Consider the following 15,429-nt stretch of genomic DNA (forward strand, 5'->3'; position numbering starts at 1 on the left):
GATAATAATAATAATAATTCGTTACATTTATATAGCGCTTTTCTGGACACTCAAAGCGCTTCACATAGAGGGGGGGGATCTCCTCAACCACCACCAATGTGCAGCATCCACCTGGATGATGCGACGGCAGCCATATTGCGCCAGAACGCTCACCACACACCAGCTTACTGGTGGAGAGGAGACAGTGATGAAGCCAATTGGTGTATATGGGGATGATTTTGTGATTTGTAAGCTGTTTTCCTCATGGGGACCTTTTGGGGACCAATATTTCGGATATTGCCATCTTTGTAGTACTATATTTTTTATTCATGATAATACCATAGTTTTCTTTGAAGTAGTTTTGAGTATGTAAATACCATTGTAAATGAATATATAACCAATTTGTACCATGGAATTGCAATGATTGTATCATGGTACAATAACAGTCATTTTTTTATACTGGTAAATGTTTATTAAAATGTGCAATTTTCGAACCTCTTAATTTAGTTTTAAAAGACTTTAATATATATGTCAGGTGACCGTTTTTAGAAATCAGACTCTCACTTACTGTATATAGTGAAAACAAGCACACGCATGCACACTTAACATTTAAACTAGGTCTGAATACAGTGCGCCACGTGGAGAATTGGCCCATTTTGTCCATTCTACAGAAGGCTGATTAGATGCGCTCACATCCTCACTGATGGATATCTCACACACTTTGATGTTTTCTCACCCATCAATCTAATAAGATTAGCAAAAGCTTTTTTATATCTTCCTGCCTTCTCACTCTTAAGAGGAGAGTGAATGAACATAAGGTCATTAAAGGAGATCGATAGATGAAGCTGCAGTCAGTTTTATTGTAGGGAAGTCAGGTTCATGGCATGCGTGTTGAGAGACCAGTACATGAACCATGCATTACTTAAAGTATCTGCTTTAGTGCTTTTGTCAGCAGTGACCTACATCAACAAAAATTTCCAGACGCGTGTACATGCATGTGTGTGTGTGTGTTTGCGCACACGGCTTCTTGTGTTGTCTCTCGACTGCATCTCACTTGAGGGGATTTAAGATCTATCAGATTTAAATTCGACCAAGGCTTGGAAAACTGTACGATTCTTTGAAGTCTAACGAACTCAACATTTTTAAGCAACTTCAAACGACAACACGACTATCGCTTCTGGTCTCAGAAGGAACATTAATTAATTTCCATTTTCATCTGGAAGGATAAATAAATAACACAAAAAGAGGTTTACAACACCAGATTGAATCCTGCTAGTGCCGTAGCATGTAGCCCAATATGATAGATATATAGATAGATAGATAGATAGATAGATAGATAGATAGATAGATAGATAGATAGATAGATAGATAGATAGATAGATAGATAGATAGATAGATAGATAGATAGATAGATAGATTCATTGGCTGTACATTCATTCATTGACACATTGATTGATTGATTCGAAGAGAGAGAGAGAGAGAGAGAGAGAGAGAGAGAGAGAGAGAGAGAGAGAGAGAGAGAGAGAGAGAGAGAGAGAGAGAGAGAGAGAGAGAGAGAGAGTTTAAAGTCGACAGCAGCCGCCTTAATTCAATAAAGACAGGAGCTGTGTTGTAAGAAAATGAAAAGTCTTGTAGGGAGTCATTAGGCGATGTGTGGTTGCTGGCATTGACACAATGCCACAGGGAGATGCCAGCCCAGCAGTAATAAAATGAGTGTGTGTGTGTGTGTGTGAGAGAGAGAGAGAGAAAGTGCGTATAAGTAATTGAGGTAAGCAGTCCTCATGTTCTTTATCTTTTTATAAGATTAAACCATTTTTTTCTATGTGCAATTTCAGATGTTTTACAGTGATGCGGTTATAGAAAAAGCAGAATATTTTCGCTGTTTTGTTATTTTATCATTTTCACCAGTTTCTGATTTTCTAGTTATTTAGTTTATTCATTTCCTATGGATCACAAGTTAATTCCCAAAGTCTTTTAATTTTACTGTTTAAATGGAAAATGGTTCCAGGAAAATTGAGACACCTTTTAATCAGTGTTTCTGTTTAGCTAGTGTCTATGATTTTAATATTGATATTAATTAATATTTATGATAATAATATTTGTATTTATTGTTCTTTATTTTTTTTTTCATGAATTTTAATTAATTACAAAATGAAATAAACATACATCAGTACACACACAAAAAAAAATATTATTACAAACATGTATATTCAATAATATGTATTCAGTTAAAGGGTTTGTTCACCCAAAAATTCAAATTAAGTCATTAATTACTCACCCCCATGCTGTACCAACCCCGTAAGACCTTCGTTCATCTTCGGAACACAAATGAAGATATTTTTGATTAAATTTGAGAGCTGTCTCACTACCACATTGGCTGCCTAAGGGACTGCCTCTTGACGGCCCAGAAAGTCAATGAAGAAAATGTTTAAATCTCCCAAGTGACTACCGTGGCTCAACTATAAGTTTATCAAGCGACGAGAATACTTTTTGTGCGAAAAACAAACAAAAATAACGACTTTATTCGACTATTCCTTTTCTTCCTTGTTGGCCTGAAACGAGACTTCCTTAGATTTCCATGGCGCATGGGCGAGAACTGAACTGAAGTAGTTGAAGGAGATCGCAATTCTCGCGCATGCGTCATGGAAATCGTATTGAAGTCTCGTTTCAGGCCAACAAGGAAGGATGGGGGTGAGTAATTAATGACTTAATTTTCATTTTTGGGTGAACTAACCCTTTAATAATATCTTCTATTAACAATCTTGTTTCATATACGAACATTGAGAATTTGTTTTTTTGTAAATTCAAATGAAATAGGTCTCACATCTTCATTTAAACAATTAAATCAGTGTCATCAGTGTTATATTATAATTTAGCCGTTAATTCAGTTGTTACTTTTCGATTTTTGAATTTGTGGGGGCTCTGGTTTTTGGGATTACAATTGCAACTGCATAAATCAGTTCAAGCTCCTGTGCCCACCTTCAATTAGACCTAATGTCAACAGCTCCCTGCATCTTGCTGCCAGAGTTCCCTCAGTTTGAAGGGCCATGGGAGTGGGTGAGATCCAGACTTCTCTCCAAGCAACAGCGAGCTGTCCTCAGCCTGAATGAGGACTTTGGAGCCCTGCAGGGTAGAGAGCTGGAGCTCATTTCAAGACATCTCTACTTGGACAGTACAGTTTGCTGCCTTTTGACACAGATATATCCACCCACACACTCATACGGTCAGTTCTTTACCGCCAAAGTTCAGCCCCTGAGGTTTGCAGTAATAATAAGCGGCATTGCAGGTGAAGCGTTCCGAACTGGGGGGAAATAAATGAGTGTTTATCCTTCCCATCCTTGCCACTGAGGGACAGCTGAAAGTTATCATCTTTCCAGAGCTCTCCACGAACTGTCAGAGTATGGGTTAAAGCACTTGTTCAGTTAAAAATAAAAATTCAGTCTTCGTTTGCTCCCCCTCATGCCGTTCCAATCCCATATGACATTGTTTATTTTGTGGAACACAAGGTAGTTTCAACTTTTGTTGTCCATTTAATTGAAGTCATTGGTCTTTCGTTGAACAAAAAAAGCATGAACGTGTTCCTTCCATCATGCATGCGGTGACCTTCGAAGAGTTGTTAATTTATCAGCTGTCATGAATGCTCCTCTTCATCAGCTGCCTAATGTATGTTTTATGCATGTGAAGGACATAGACTACTATTCATTATGGCTCATCTCTTACTTCAGCATAATGCCACATTGTGTCAGTGTTATTGATATATGTTCCACTAGAAGACCAGAGCAATTTCTCTCAGCACTCCTATAGATTAATGATTGTTCAGTTGCTTGGACAGCCCGCAATACACCACAGATTGGCAGGGAAATCTATTGGACGGGTATGAAGCATCTCATACATATTTGGTACTCTATACACACAGTTTGGTAGCATACTTGAGGCATAATTTGGAATTAAACTTCAGTGCTTAAACCTTTCCTTATGAATTTCCTCAGAGAACACATTTAGCTCTTTCTGAAGGAGTTTCTCCAGAGGTGTCCACCAGTGTGGCAATCTGAGTAAATCCATATAAGAATCGTTTTATTTTTACCATCATTTTCTGGCCACAAAATTATTGTTTATGGCCAGATTCACATATAGCGCCTAAAAATGCGTAGAAAACGCTTGGCGCGCCACATTCTCTTTTTTCCAAAGCCCCAGGGCGGTTGCGCTCCATTTGGTTCTTGTCACGTGACCTACTGTGCGCTTATAATGCGCTTGCGGCATTCTGAAAAGTTGAGATGTTTTTAACAACCACACATCGCCTAATGACTCCCTACAAGACTTTTCATTTTCTTACAACATGAGATGTTTTCTCGATACGGCGTGGAAAAAAACGAGCGTGTCGCACCGCGACTGCGTCGTTTCCATTATGAGCGTGCATACCGTGCGCCTACATTTGCAATAACGAACTTGAGCACGCAAAAGACGTGATATGTGAACAGGCTCTATTGCTTTCTATTCTGGTATGTTTGAATACTGAATATTTTTTCTGACAAATAAAACAAAATCAAATATTGCCTTAAATTGTGTTGATAAATTTATATTGCTGAGTGTCTTTACACGTGTGTCTGAAGTAAATTACCTCAGGTTTTGGTCAGAATTGTCAATCATAATCAAAAATGTTTCTAAATTTAGCCTTGTGTAGCTTTGTATTGCATGTACAGCTTGACCACTTAACAAACTGAGCAATAATCACCTACCTGAAATGCCCACCCTTCCTCTCAGAAGTATAACTTGTCCTACACCCCTCGGAATGGGGTTTAAACCAGTGTCATCTAGAATGAGAATTTGTCTGCATGAGTTTGGGGTCACGAGAGTGAGGTTTACCTACACTGGCCCACGCTACACTCGCCCCTCTAAACCTCATTGCTATCTTACCACGACACCAATTTATTTAATTTTACTCTCACTGCTCCAATTGGGATTGGGCTCTGCATCAACCGGCATTGGAGGCAGGTGTGCTAACAAGGATGCTGAATACTTCTGCCTCTTGCATCAGTTTCAAGTGCACCTCTTGAGGCCACGGAGGTGAGGTTTGGCTGCATAGGTCTTATTAGATGGCCTCCATTACATCTAACCCCCCATAACCTCACTCAAATCAGTATCGGCTGGTATTGGAAGCAGGTACACTAACAAGGACACTGAAGACTGCAGTCAGTTTAGCTTTTGAAAGCTGGTGCATCCTATCCTGGTTAAAACCAGACCATTCTCAGTTGTAACTGAGTTATGGTCTGGCAAAGCGTCATGAATCATTTCCAGAGGGGCATCACCAACGGACGTCGCGGCTAGAATTAAAACCAATCAGAGCGATGAAGGAGATGATGTATGCTGAGCGGCGGCTGGTGGAGAAACAACAAAAAGGAAACGTTCAAATCGCTGATTTGAACGAGTGATGTTCGACGGCGGCATCCATCTTTGTAATGTAGGCTACAATATCTGCTTCAAAATCCCAGCGCTGTCGTAATCGTGTAAACCCCACCCCAACGTTTCTGATTGGTGCCGCGATTTCGACGGATTGGAAATGGGCTTGAATTACCTCTTTGCCAGACTAACTTTCAGAGCAAATCTAAATTTGCCGAAAGTTGTCTGGGTTTTTCCAGTCTAAGTGCATCCCGTTTGCATAATAGTTTAATTTTTGATGCAGCTGTTGAGCCGCAACAATGGAGAACTTGAAGGGGTATGTAGAAACAAGGTCAAGATACTACTGATACCACAACAATACAAGAGAGGCAGAATGAATGAGTGAGAGAAATGTCAAGTTGGTAAAGGGAGAAAGACATATACCAAAGGGGCGGATATGGGGTCAGTGGGTTGACTGAATGATTGTGTTGCTGTGAGTAAGGTCTCCTAGATCTTCTTGATTATTTTTGAACATGTTCTCCTTTCACCCTCCCTTCTTATATATGCTATCAATTAAGCCTAGCCAAGTTTATGTGTGTCCTGGCATGTGTCTATTTGGCTTTGTCTTCTGATCAAACTGCAGGCTCAGACCTAATTGGGTCTGTTTGTCTTTGCTTCACTGAGTGTGAGCCAGTTAATTGGTCAACATCCTTTGAGGCTCATCGATTGGTCAGTCCAGTTATCCAGTTATAGGCTTTGTGATGAAGGCTTTGGAGGAACCACTTGATCTTTCTATGCCATGATTGGCCAAAAGGCGTCCATTTTGATGTGAGAGCTCAAAAAATATCAGGCTTACATCCCTCCTATCGCCTCACACCAGACCTGCACACAGGACTTTTACTTTGAAACCAACCTTTCACCATCATGCCTCGGGTCTGACATACCTCCAATTACGGCCACACACATGCAGCAGTCTTGACCTTCATTCTGAGCTGAAAATATGGTGGCAAACGCGGGGCATTTGGGGGTTAGTGAGGGTTTTCAGAGCTCCGGGTTCATTTTAAACCTTGACTTTGAACAGCCCTCCAGGCTCATGCAGACAAACTCCAGCTGGAACTCAGCAACTAGACTGAGTGAGATTAAAGATCTAACTGCTCGAACAGAACACCGTATCAGAAATATGAGGATGTGGGCTGGGTTAAATACAGGCTATTAGAATATCGCTTGGTATTTTTGTCAGCTGCAAAATCCAGATTGTGCTGATCGTCGGAAAAGAAATGGCATTTTGAGATGATAGTGGATGGAGGGAGGAGGAGATGTGCTACAGATATGCAGAATTCATCAAATGACTGTGTGCTTCATCCATCTCCCTCTCTTTTTTTTTCTTTCTCCAGGGCAGGACCGCAGTGAAGCAGCTCTGATAAAGCGTTTTAAGGGGGATGGTGTTCGCTACAAGGCCAAACTCATCGGCATAGATGAGGTCACCGCCGCAAGAGGAGACAAACTCTGTCAGGACTCGATGATGAAACTCAAGGTGTGTTTGTCTTGGTTGCTTTCTATACATTTTGTTCATGTATTTATGCCGTTGTTGTTTCTTTATATTGGTAACTTGAAATACGCACCCTTCCTCTCAAAAGAAGTATAACTGGTCCTGCTCGCACCCCTCTGAATGGGGTTCAAACCAGCATCCTCCAGCATGAGTTTGGGGCCACGAGAGACTGGCCCATGTTACACTAGCCGCGTTTCCACTGCCGGGCTATGGCTGGGCCAGGGCTAACAGCGAGAGGAGCTGAGCCAGTGGCCTCGGGCCTCAAGCACCAGGCTTGCGTTTCCACTGCCACGCCAGTAGCGCTAGTAGCGCTGCCTTAAACCCCGCCCCTAAAAAAGATGGACGACGCCCCTTCGCTCTTTTGCATCAGAGAGAACTGAAGCCGCCAGTGTCTCGATATGATGCTGACATCTTGGAACTTGAGTCTGCGCACTTGCGTGTTTCGGGACCAGTCATGCTCAGTCGTGAGCAGGAAGTAAAGCCGCGAAATCAAGGCCGCACCCTCATTCTCGCTGAATCAAACGCAAGCACACGCCCCGCACTTTCATTAAGTGTCCTCTGTCTGCTTCGTTCTTCTCCAATAATGTCTGCTGATTGCAGAACCTCGTTAAAATAAGGTAAATACAACTACTAACCACATAATCAACATTAAAAAAAGTCCGCTGGTGCTTCAGTGACTACCTCGCACAGAGAATGTCAATCACAGCTGTCAATCATGGTGTCAGACCACCATTTTTATCATCACATAACTAACTAAAAACAAACTTATTTTAAAAACAAACACTTGAAATTACATCAGCGTGATAGAAACTACAGTAAATAACAGAAACTATCTTTGGAAAAAGGATATGTGAAGTGTAATTTAATTGTTTAGTTGGTCTCGCGGCCCATTGAATAACATGGGGAGGCGGGGGTTATGAGCTATACTAGGTCCGGACGTTTTGGCTTCACTTTTGAGGGCTTGTGCGGCACGCTTGGTCGCTACTAACAGAGGGACGGTGACCCAGCACATCGTCCATCAAGTCGAACTATGGCAAGTTCCTTTTCTGAGCTCCGCTTTGTCCATTGTGCGTTTTAATCGCCTTGTACAATACCTAGCCCGCAACTTTTTTTATTTTTTTCCTAAACTTGAAGCGTTGCTCGCTGAATGCTTTGCTTAGAAAGTTCAGCATCAATGTATTTTATAACGTCCTCATTTCTTCATTGATTATTTTGCGTGATAGAATAAAGTGAAATGTGCATCTTGCTTCAGATCATAACGTGTCTCTAGCCCGAGCTGGCCCGCTTTGGTTCAAGGTATTCGATGGGCCAGAAATCCTGGCCGTTGGCCCCGATTAAGCCCTGATCAAGTCCCGGAAGTGACAGTGGAAACGCGACTTGCCCTGGCACGCACTAGCACGGCTCGGCCCTGACCCAGCAGTGGAAACGCGGCTAATGACCCTTCTAAACCTCATTGCTATCACATCACAACGCACATTTATTTAGTTTTACTCTCATTGATCCAGGCAGAATTAGAATTCCTATGACTGGCTTTGGTAACAAGGACTCAAAATACTGCTGCCTCTAGCGTCAGTTTCTGGAGTAGCTGTTGAGGCCCTGAAGGTGAAGTTTAGTAGCAGAGGTCATGCTTTGTTTGTGTATAGATGAACACTTTCTGGAAATCCGTGTATTTTTATTGTGCATTCACCATAAATCGCACCCTTTTCATCAGTGTTTAGATTGGTTTCTCAGTGTGTTTGAGAGAGAGGGTAATTTCGCCATCCGATTTGCATGTTGGTCTGATTGGAATGTCCAGACTGTTATTGATCAGAGCTGTTTACCTTTCACTCATCCGGACACATAATCTATACTCATATTCCCACAGTCCTCCACTCCTTAGCAAACAAACGAGTCCCATGGTGTCATTTTTTTAATCTCTTATTCCTCTCTCACGCTCTTTATGTCTCTCTGGTAAGGAGAGTTTCAACAACAGTTCGATGTGAGTTATTTCATATAATCCCCATCCTTCCTTGATCATCAGCTTTAAAAACTTTCTTAACATCACATCCAGCATCTGTCCAGCTTTTCCAACAGATGATGCTCTGCTCTGGACATTCCCTGGACTGCAAACAGACCTCTTATATTTCACATCTGCATCTCTTCTTCAAACCAGCAGCACTTATATGCACATTCCCACTTCTGAGTTTGAAATGTCAGAGCTTGTGCTCTTTCCATCATGCTACTACTGGCATTAGAAAGGCTCGTTCATCATCCCGCCAGCACATATGGATAGAGGTATAATGGTGTGCTAAGATACATCATGCGACTGACGGATGCTTCTCCCTGTGCACTCGGAGGGAAGACCAAGAAACGGGCTCATCTGATTGGTTCGGACAGATTACGGTCCTGGAAGACTCGAGGGCTCCAGCATCTTGGAAGAACGCCCACACCCACCCCAAACACCTTGGATTGGATTGGACATCTGACGCAAGCTTGATTTAAAAGCCATTTTTGGCTTTGGCTTAAGATAATTGCAAATTTATATTTTGCAAATTTGACTTGACATGTTGCTTATAAAAATGCATTTAAAGGGACTCTGTGTGAGATTTACTCCCATCTAGCTATTTGAACAAATTGTGCTCTCCAGCGCCTCACTTTTTCATCTACGGTAGCCGTTATGTACCAAAAAGCTATGACAGGATGTCTTCTAATAGCTCTTTGTCGAGTTTTCCTTCAGTTGAACAGGTTTGTAATTTCAAACAAACTGCAACTTGACACAGCAAACAAACAAATGTTCCAGTATGAATTACTGACTGTGAAAAACACATGAACTATTGTAATTAGTATTTATGCCTTCTTTATTCGTCACATTAGTCACACAGAAATAAATTACCGTTAGGTTTCACAAAAGAAAGAGGACACACTTCTTCAGTCTGTTTCTGTTTACTTAGTTAAAGGACTTATTTCTAAATGTGATATAAATATATTAGTTATCCTGTAACTAAGTTAGAGGACATATCGGGAGCTTTACCACTATCTCGACTCCCAGTAGGCTACAGATATTTTCAGTCAGAGAAAAAGAGGAAGCTCCCGAAAATAAAGTTGCTTTATTTTATGGTAGTCGGGTATCTGACAGATAAAATAAAACATGATTGTGATAGCCTTAATGATTGGTCTGATTTCTTCAAATGTTCACCATGTGTTTTTTTACTATGCGCAAACAATGCAAGAACAATCATATGCTCTATTAAAATATATTCTTATCGAATTTCTACAGTAGGGTACAGAAAGTAAACTAACAAACCTCGTTTTTAGCGCCTTCTCTACTCAATAGCTAACGTTATTCATCAAATAGCTTGTTTAACCTTTCACTATAAATGTTATACTGTCTAGATTATAAAATACACAACCAAGCAAAGAAAAAATGCTTGCAATTAAGACCTTAACATTGACTTAAGCATCTCTTTTGAAATCTTTCTCTTTCATCAGCTATCTCGACATTTACTCTTGTTTTTTGTACTCTGCGATCACATTTCCTTTTTCATTTAATTTGGAACTTTGGCGACAAGAATTTCTCCTTCTGTGGCTCGGCATACGTATGATCCGCCATAGAAAATAAAATTGTTATTCAGCTTTTTTAAATCGCCTGGTTTAGACAAGCGCCTCTCACCACTCTGCTCGTCCGCTTCTGCTGCTTAAGTCACGTGACGCTGGCTCTGAACGAAACAGCATTGTGGAAACACGTTTGCCTAGTACTTTTTGATCCTCTCTGCTATTATAGTTTTTCAAGATGGCGGAATGACATGGAAGCCTCCGTTGACTTCGTCTCATGCATGTAACGAAAATAAATTCTTCGAGGATAAGTCAGATAATTGACAGAGGTATTTGTACACCACTGAGGACATATTTTATTATTATTTTATTAGATGGAAGCGCAGACCAGTTTCGTCCATGGTTTTGATTGGGTATGCAGTCCTATTTACACTTTACACCGATAATGCAGTTTTTCTCAAAACAATGGTTTATTGAGGATACATTACCATAAGCAATGTTTTGAAATGTGGTTTGTGCATACATATTTTGGGATGTATGTCTAGTTTTGAATGACCATAGTTATGGCATCAGTAAAAACCCAGATGTCTTCAATCTCTCAAAACCAGCACATATCAGAACCTCCAAGCCAGAAATGGTTGAAAACGTGGAAAAACTGAATCAATTTCTTTATATAACTGCTAATGCTCCCCAAGGATTGCAGCAAGTATAGCGATTGCTGCCATTCCCTGCTCTGTTTCTTGTTTTATCTTCGTTTCGTCTTTTCTCATGTTTCTGTTTTCATCTTCTTGTCTGCAGGGAATCGCAGCTTCTGCGCGGTCTAAAGGAGAACACAAACAGAAAGTTTTTCTCACTGTGTCCTTTGGAGGGATCAAGATCTTCGATGAGAAGTCGGGGGTGAGTCGGGGGCAGTGGGAATTGTGTCCTGTCACTATCCATGATCCTTTGAAGCAAGTGTCTGAGCCATGAATACAAATCCTCAGATGCCTAACCTGGTTTCAGTTTGTTTTATCTAAAAAAAAATGACATTTTGTGTTTTTCATTACTTTGGAGATGTGTTGTAGCTAATATCTAGTTGACATTTGTTTTGTTTTCCTCTCGTCAATTAACGAATGACTGGAAAGTGCCATAAAGTTGGCTAGTCGGCATCTGTAAAACCTCAGTACAATGGGAGAGCTAATTGCAACAACAAACACAAGATGAACCATGATGTCTGATTCAAAGACCGATGATTCTTCAGAAGTTGAGTCAATCAATAGTCTCGAATTAGCTTGTGACTCAGCGATTTGAATTGAACTAAAGACCTGTTCACATCAAGAACGATGACTTTAAATATATAAACTATAACAATACCTATGTTAACATTCATAATTCACGATAATGCTCTGTTTATTATAGGTGTGCAGTTATACTGGCTGCTGCTTTAAATGCTCGAACTCTGATCTGTTTCCAACAATATCGTTCTTCTGTGTCATTTTTGTTATAACTGTTGTGTGGACTTTTTCATATTAGAAGGATTATTAAAGTTTTTATTTAGAATTATAGTTATCAGGATTGATGAGAACAACCCTTAAGTCGTCACTTAAATTATTACAATTTTAACCAATATAAACCAGTGTGTGTAAATAATTGCTTCGCAGCATCGATCTGTAACCAGCTGAAATGTGCATAGACTATGGCAAGCCGTTTTAACTTTTAATCATTTTCAGGATATGAATTCTTGATATCAACAATTACATTTTCACTTGTAAATAATAGTTATTGATATCAGGAATAATTTCCACTAGTAACAATGCTAATTCTTGATATAAACATTTACATTTTGACTAGTTAAAATGATAATTTTTGTTATCAACAATTGAATTTGAACTAGTAAAAATTATAATTGTTGATATCTGTAATTGTATTTTCACTAGTGAAATGTCACCATAGGCTGCCATTCAAAATCAATTGTTGATATCAAGAATTGATTTCTTACTAGTTGAAATACCAATTTCACAAATCAGAAATACAACTATTGCTAGTAAAAACCTTTATTTTTGATATCAAGAATAGACATTTCAACTAGTGACAATTTCATTATTGATTTCAGGAATTCTCGTTTTTACTAGTAACAATGTAATTATTGATATCAAATATGGTATTTCTACTAGTAAAAAATCAATTCTTGATATCAACAATTGATTTTGAATGGCAGCCAACGGTGACATTTCACTAGTGAAAATACTATTACAGATATCAGCAATTCAGTTGTTGATATCAACAATTAAATTTTTTGATATTAAGAATTCAATTGTTGATATCAAGAATTCAATTATTAATATCAACAATTGAATTCTTGATATCAAAAAATGTAATTGTTGATGTCAAGAATTCATATCCTGGAAATGAATAAAAGTAAAAACGGCTTGCCATACACAGACCATAACATTTCTGTTCGCTCAAAAGTAGAAGTGCCAATTATTTCAGGGACATAACTCCGAAAACAGAAAGCAGAATGTGCATTATACTCGTGGACATTTATAGTCTGGTGCTCATGACTCTTCAAGAGGCCCTCATTTTCTAGGCCTCAAAAGTTTGGGTCGATGAGAAAAGATGGTTTCTGTGTGCTGTTGCTCAGGCTTGAGTCTGCTGTACGTCGGGAGGGGGGGTGAGGCCATCCTTTGGGAGAGGTAAGCCTGTGTTAATGATGCGTTTTAAAGAGAGGAGCGCTCTCTGGGGAAATCAGAGAAGCCTAATTGAACAGACTTCTTAGAATAGAACGACCGTAGCTTTACAAGACCCATCTGCAGGGCCCGACTCCATCTTGATGGAGAGTAAATGGCAATAACAGCTAGTGAATCACACCTGAGCTAGTTATAAACGGAGGGAATAATGCGTATTTATGAAGTATCAGACCAGATTACGGACACCTCCGAATAACTGCTCCACTGGAAGGAGAGTTTGAAAGAGGATTTCACTTTGTAACAGTTATTGATTTCCCTCTTTCTTTTTTGTTGTGAAGTGCCATTAAGCCCTTTTGAAATATGACATTGTTTGAGATGTCTTTGTTATGACACGTTGACATAAATGATACATCATAAACTGTCAGTGTATTTGTCATGACAACTTGACATTACTAAGACAACACAACCTGTCATAAACATGACAGCTCAGATTAATTATCAAACTTAAGAAACCACCTAGCTTTATTGATTAACATTACATTAAACTATCAGGTTGGTTTTGACATTGGCTGTCATGAAGCCATTATAACTTTTTAATGACAAATTCAATTAGTTCCACTGTAGTTGAGGTAAAACGAAAAACGATTCATGACACAGTTATAATGCTTCATGACAGCCAATGTCAAAGCCAACCACATGACAGTTTAACTTAATTTTATGTCAAGTTGTCATGACAAAAGTTTTTGACAGATTATGATGTTATGGTTTCTGTCAAGATGTCATAACAAAGACATCTTAAACAATGTCATATTTGCATTCAAAATGTCATTATTGAGTGAAAGACAGTCATTATTTGTCTACTTAAAAGTGTTTTATTCAGGAAAAATGAGAAGTATTTTAAACGTTTGTCATATCAGTGTTGCTAGAAACATACATATGACACTTTAAAGGAAAGTCATGTGTAATGCTGCAGTATACATTTCAAAAGCACTGTTGATGTTATAGTGAAACAGTCAATTTGTTATATCAGTTGAAACAAGTACAAATGTGCAGTTTCCACAAAAAAAAACATTTACATAAGTAAATTAGACTTTGTACAAAGTGTGGAGTTAAAAGTCTTAAAGTCGTTTTATTCCAATTAAAGTGGGTCACTTCTTCATGGTGGCCGCCATTTGAGATCACATGACCAACTGTGGCTTTGCAATTTAGTTAGTACTTCCAACATTTGTCATAATGTTAGAAACATTGATTTATTCTACAGAATACAGATGACACGTCACTGAACAGTTTTATGGCTATGCTGTATCCACACCATAGGTGCCAGCAAAAATATCAATATCTCTATACACCTTATTTACGGCAGCGCCATCTTTGATTTTTAATGAGAATAAAAGCGAGGCTGTGAGGGATAGACTTTCATCTCTTCAATGGGCTGTACTGTTATTTAATGTGTTTCTGGATTGTTCTGCTCATGAAACACTGGAAAAATATCTTTCAAAGAAATGTCAGTTGACAAAAAACTCCCAACAATGTAAGCTGTGGAAAATTGTAAGTAATCTAGCCGCTTTATTCGTCTTTTTACAGCGGATGCCATTGGAAACACGGTAAATCCCTCACAGCCTCAGTTTCATACCTGTCATGGCGCTGCTCTGAATAAGGTCTATAGTATCAGTTTGTCAGACTAACAAAAAGGTGCACTTTCCACTAAAAAGGTTTTACATCTACAGAAATGAGAGGTAATTTTAACAAGTATGTTTAATATGACGTAGACTTGACGTAGCCAAGGGAAAAAAAGAGGTTGTTCTAGTATATAAGGTGGGGCTTCCCTTCGTAATGGCCGCCATGTTGTAAACACATGACCAGATAGCCTATGTTTTTGAAATTCTCTATCAAGTTAGTACATAAACACAAACTGCTGATGAACATATCTCAAACTCTTGAGTTTGACTGGAGTTGCACACCAGTCAACTGCGATAGCATTGCATGAACTGATAGGGGGCAGTAGAGAGGCCAAATTGTCATATTGATTTAGAAGACAAGTAGGAGCATGCAAAATACAGCTGATCCAAAGAAACTTAAGAAAAAAAATTGGTTTTATGATCTGTAACCACTTTTTCAGAGCTAAATTATGCTTTAAATAAAAATCTATGTGCAAATTCACATGGATGGTATTTTACGGAGAGCAGCCTGATTAATTTGTGTTCAGGGTTGGGTGTTGCACCGATGAGGGCCGGTGATAAATGAGATGTTACTATGTGAGCACAGTGTGCTCTGTTGTCATGGCGCCAGGAGGTGACCTACATGACAAGGTTTTAATCTGTCATTGAT

General features: G+C 39.3%; 1 protein-coding gene across 14 annotated transcripts in view; it reads left to right on the forward strand.

The window, feature by feature from the left end:
* Positions 1-15,429, forward strand: part of dab1a (DAB adaptor protein 1a) — a 454,080-nt gene that overhangs the window by 383,357 nt on the left and 55,294 nt on the right. For all 14 annotated transcript variants that reach the window (XM_089118509.1, XM_039691914.2, XM_089118515.1 and 11 more), the window contains 2 exons: positions 6,750-6,889; positions 11,234-11,332. In XM_089118509.1, the coding sequence (XP_088974635.1) occupies positions 6,750-6,889; positions 11,234-11,332 (239 nt within the window). The remainder of the gene's footprint in view (positions 1-6,749; positions 6,890-11,233; positions 11,333-15,429) is intronic.

Source organism: Pimephales promelas, chromosome 13 (genome assembly GCF_988280905.1).
Source record: "Pimephales promelas chromosome 13, fPimPro1.hap1.1, whole genome shotgun sequence".
Classification (NCBI taxonomy): domain Eukaryota; kingdom Metazoa; phylum Chordata; class Actinopteri; order Cypriniformes; family Leuciscidae; genus Pimephales; species Pimephales promelas.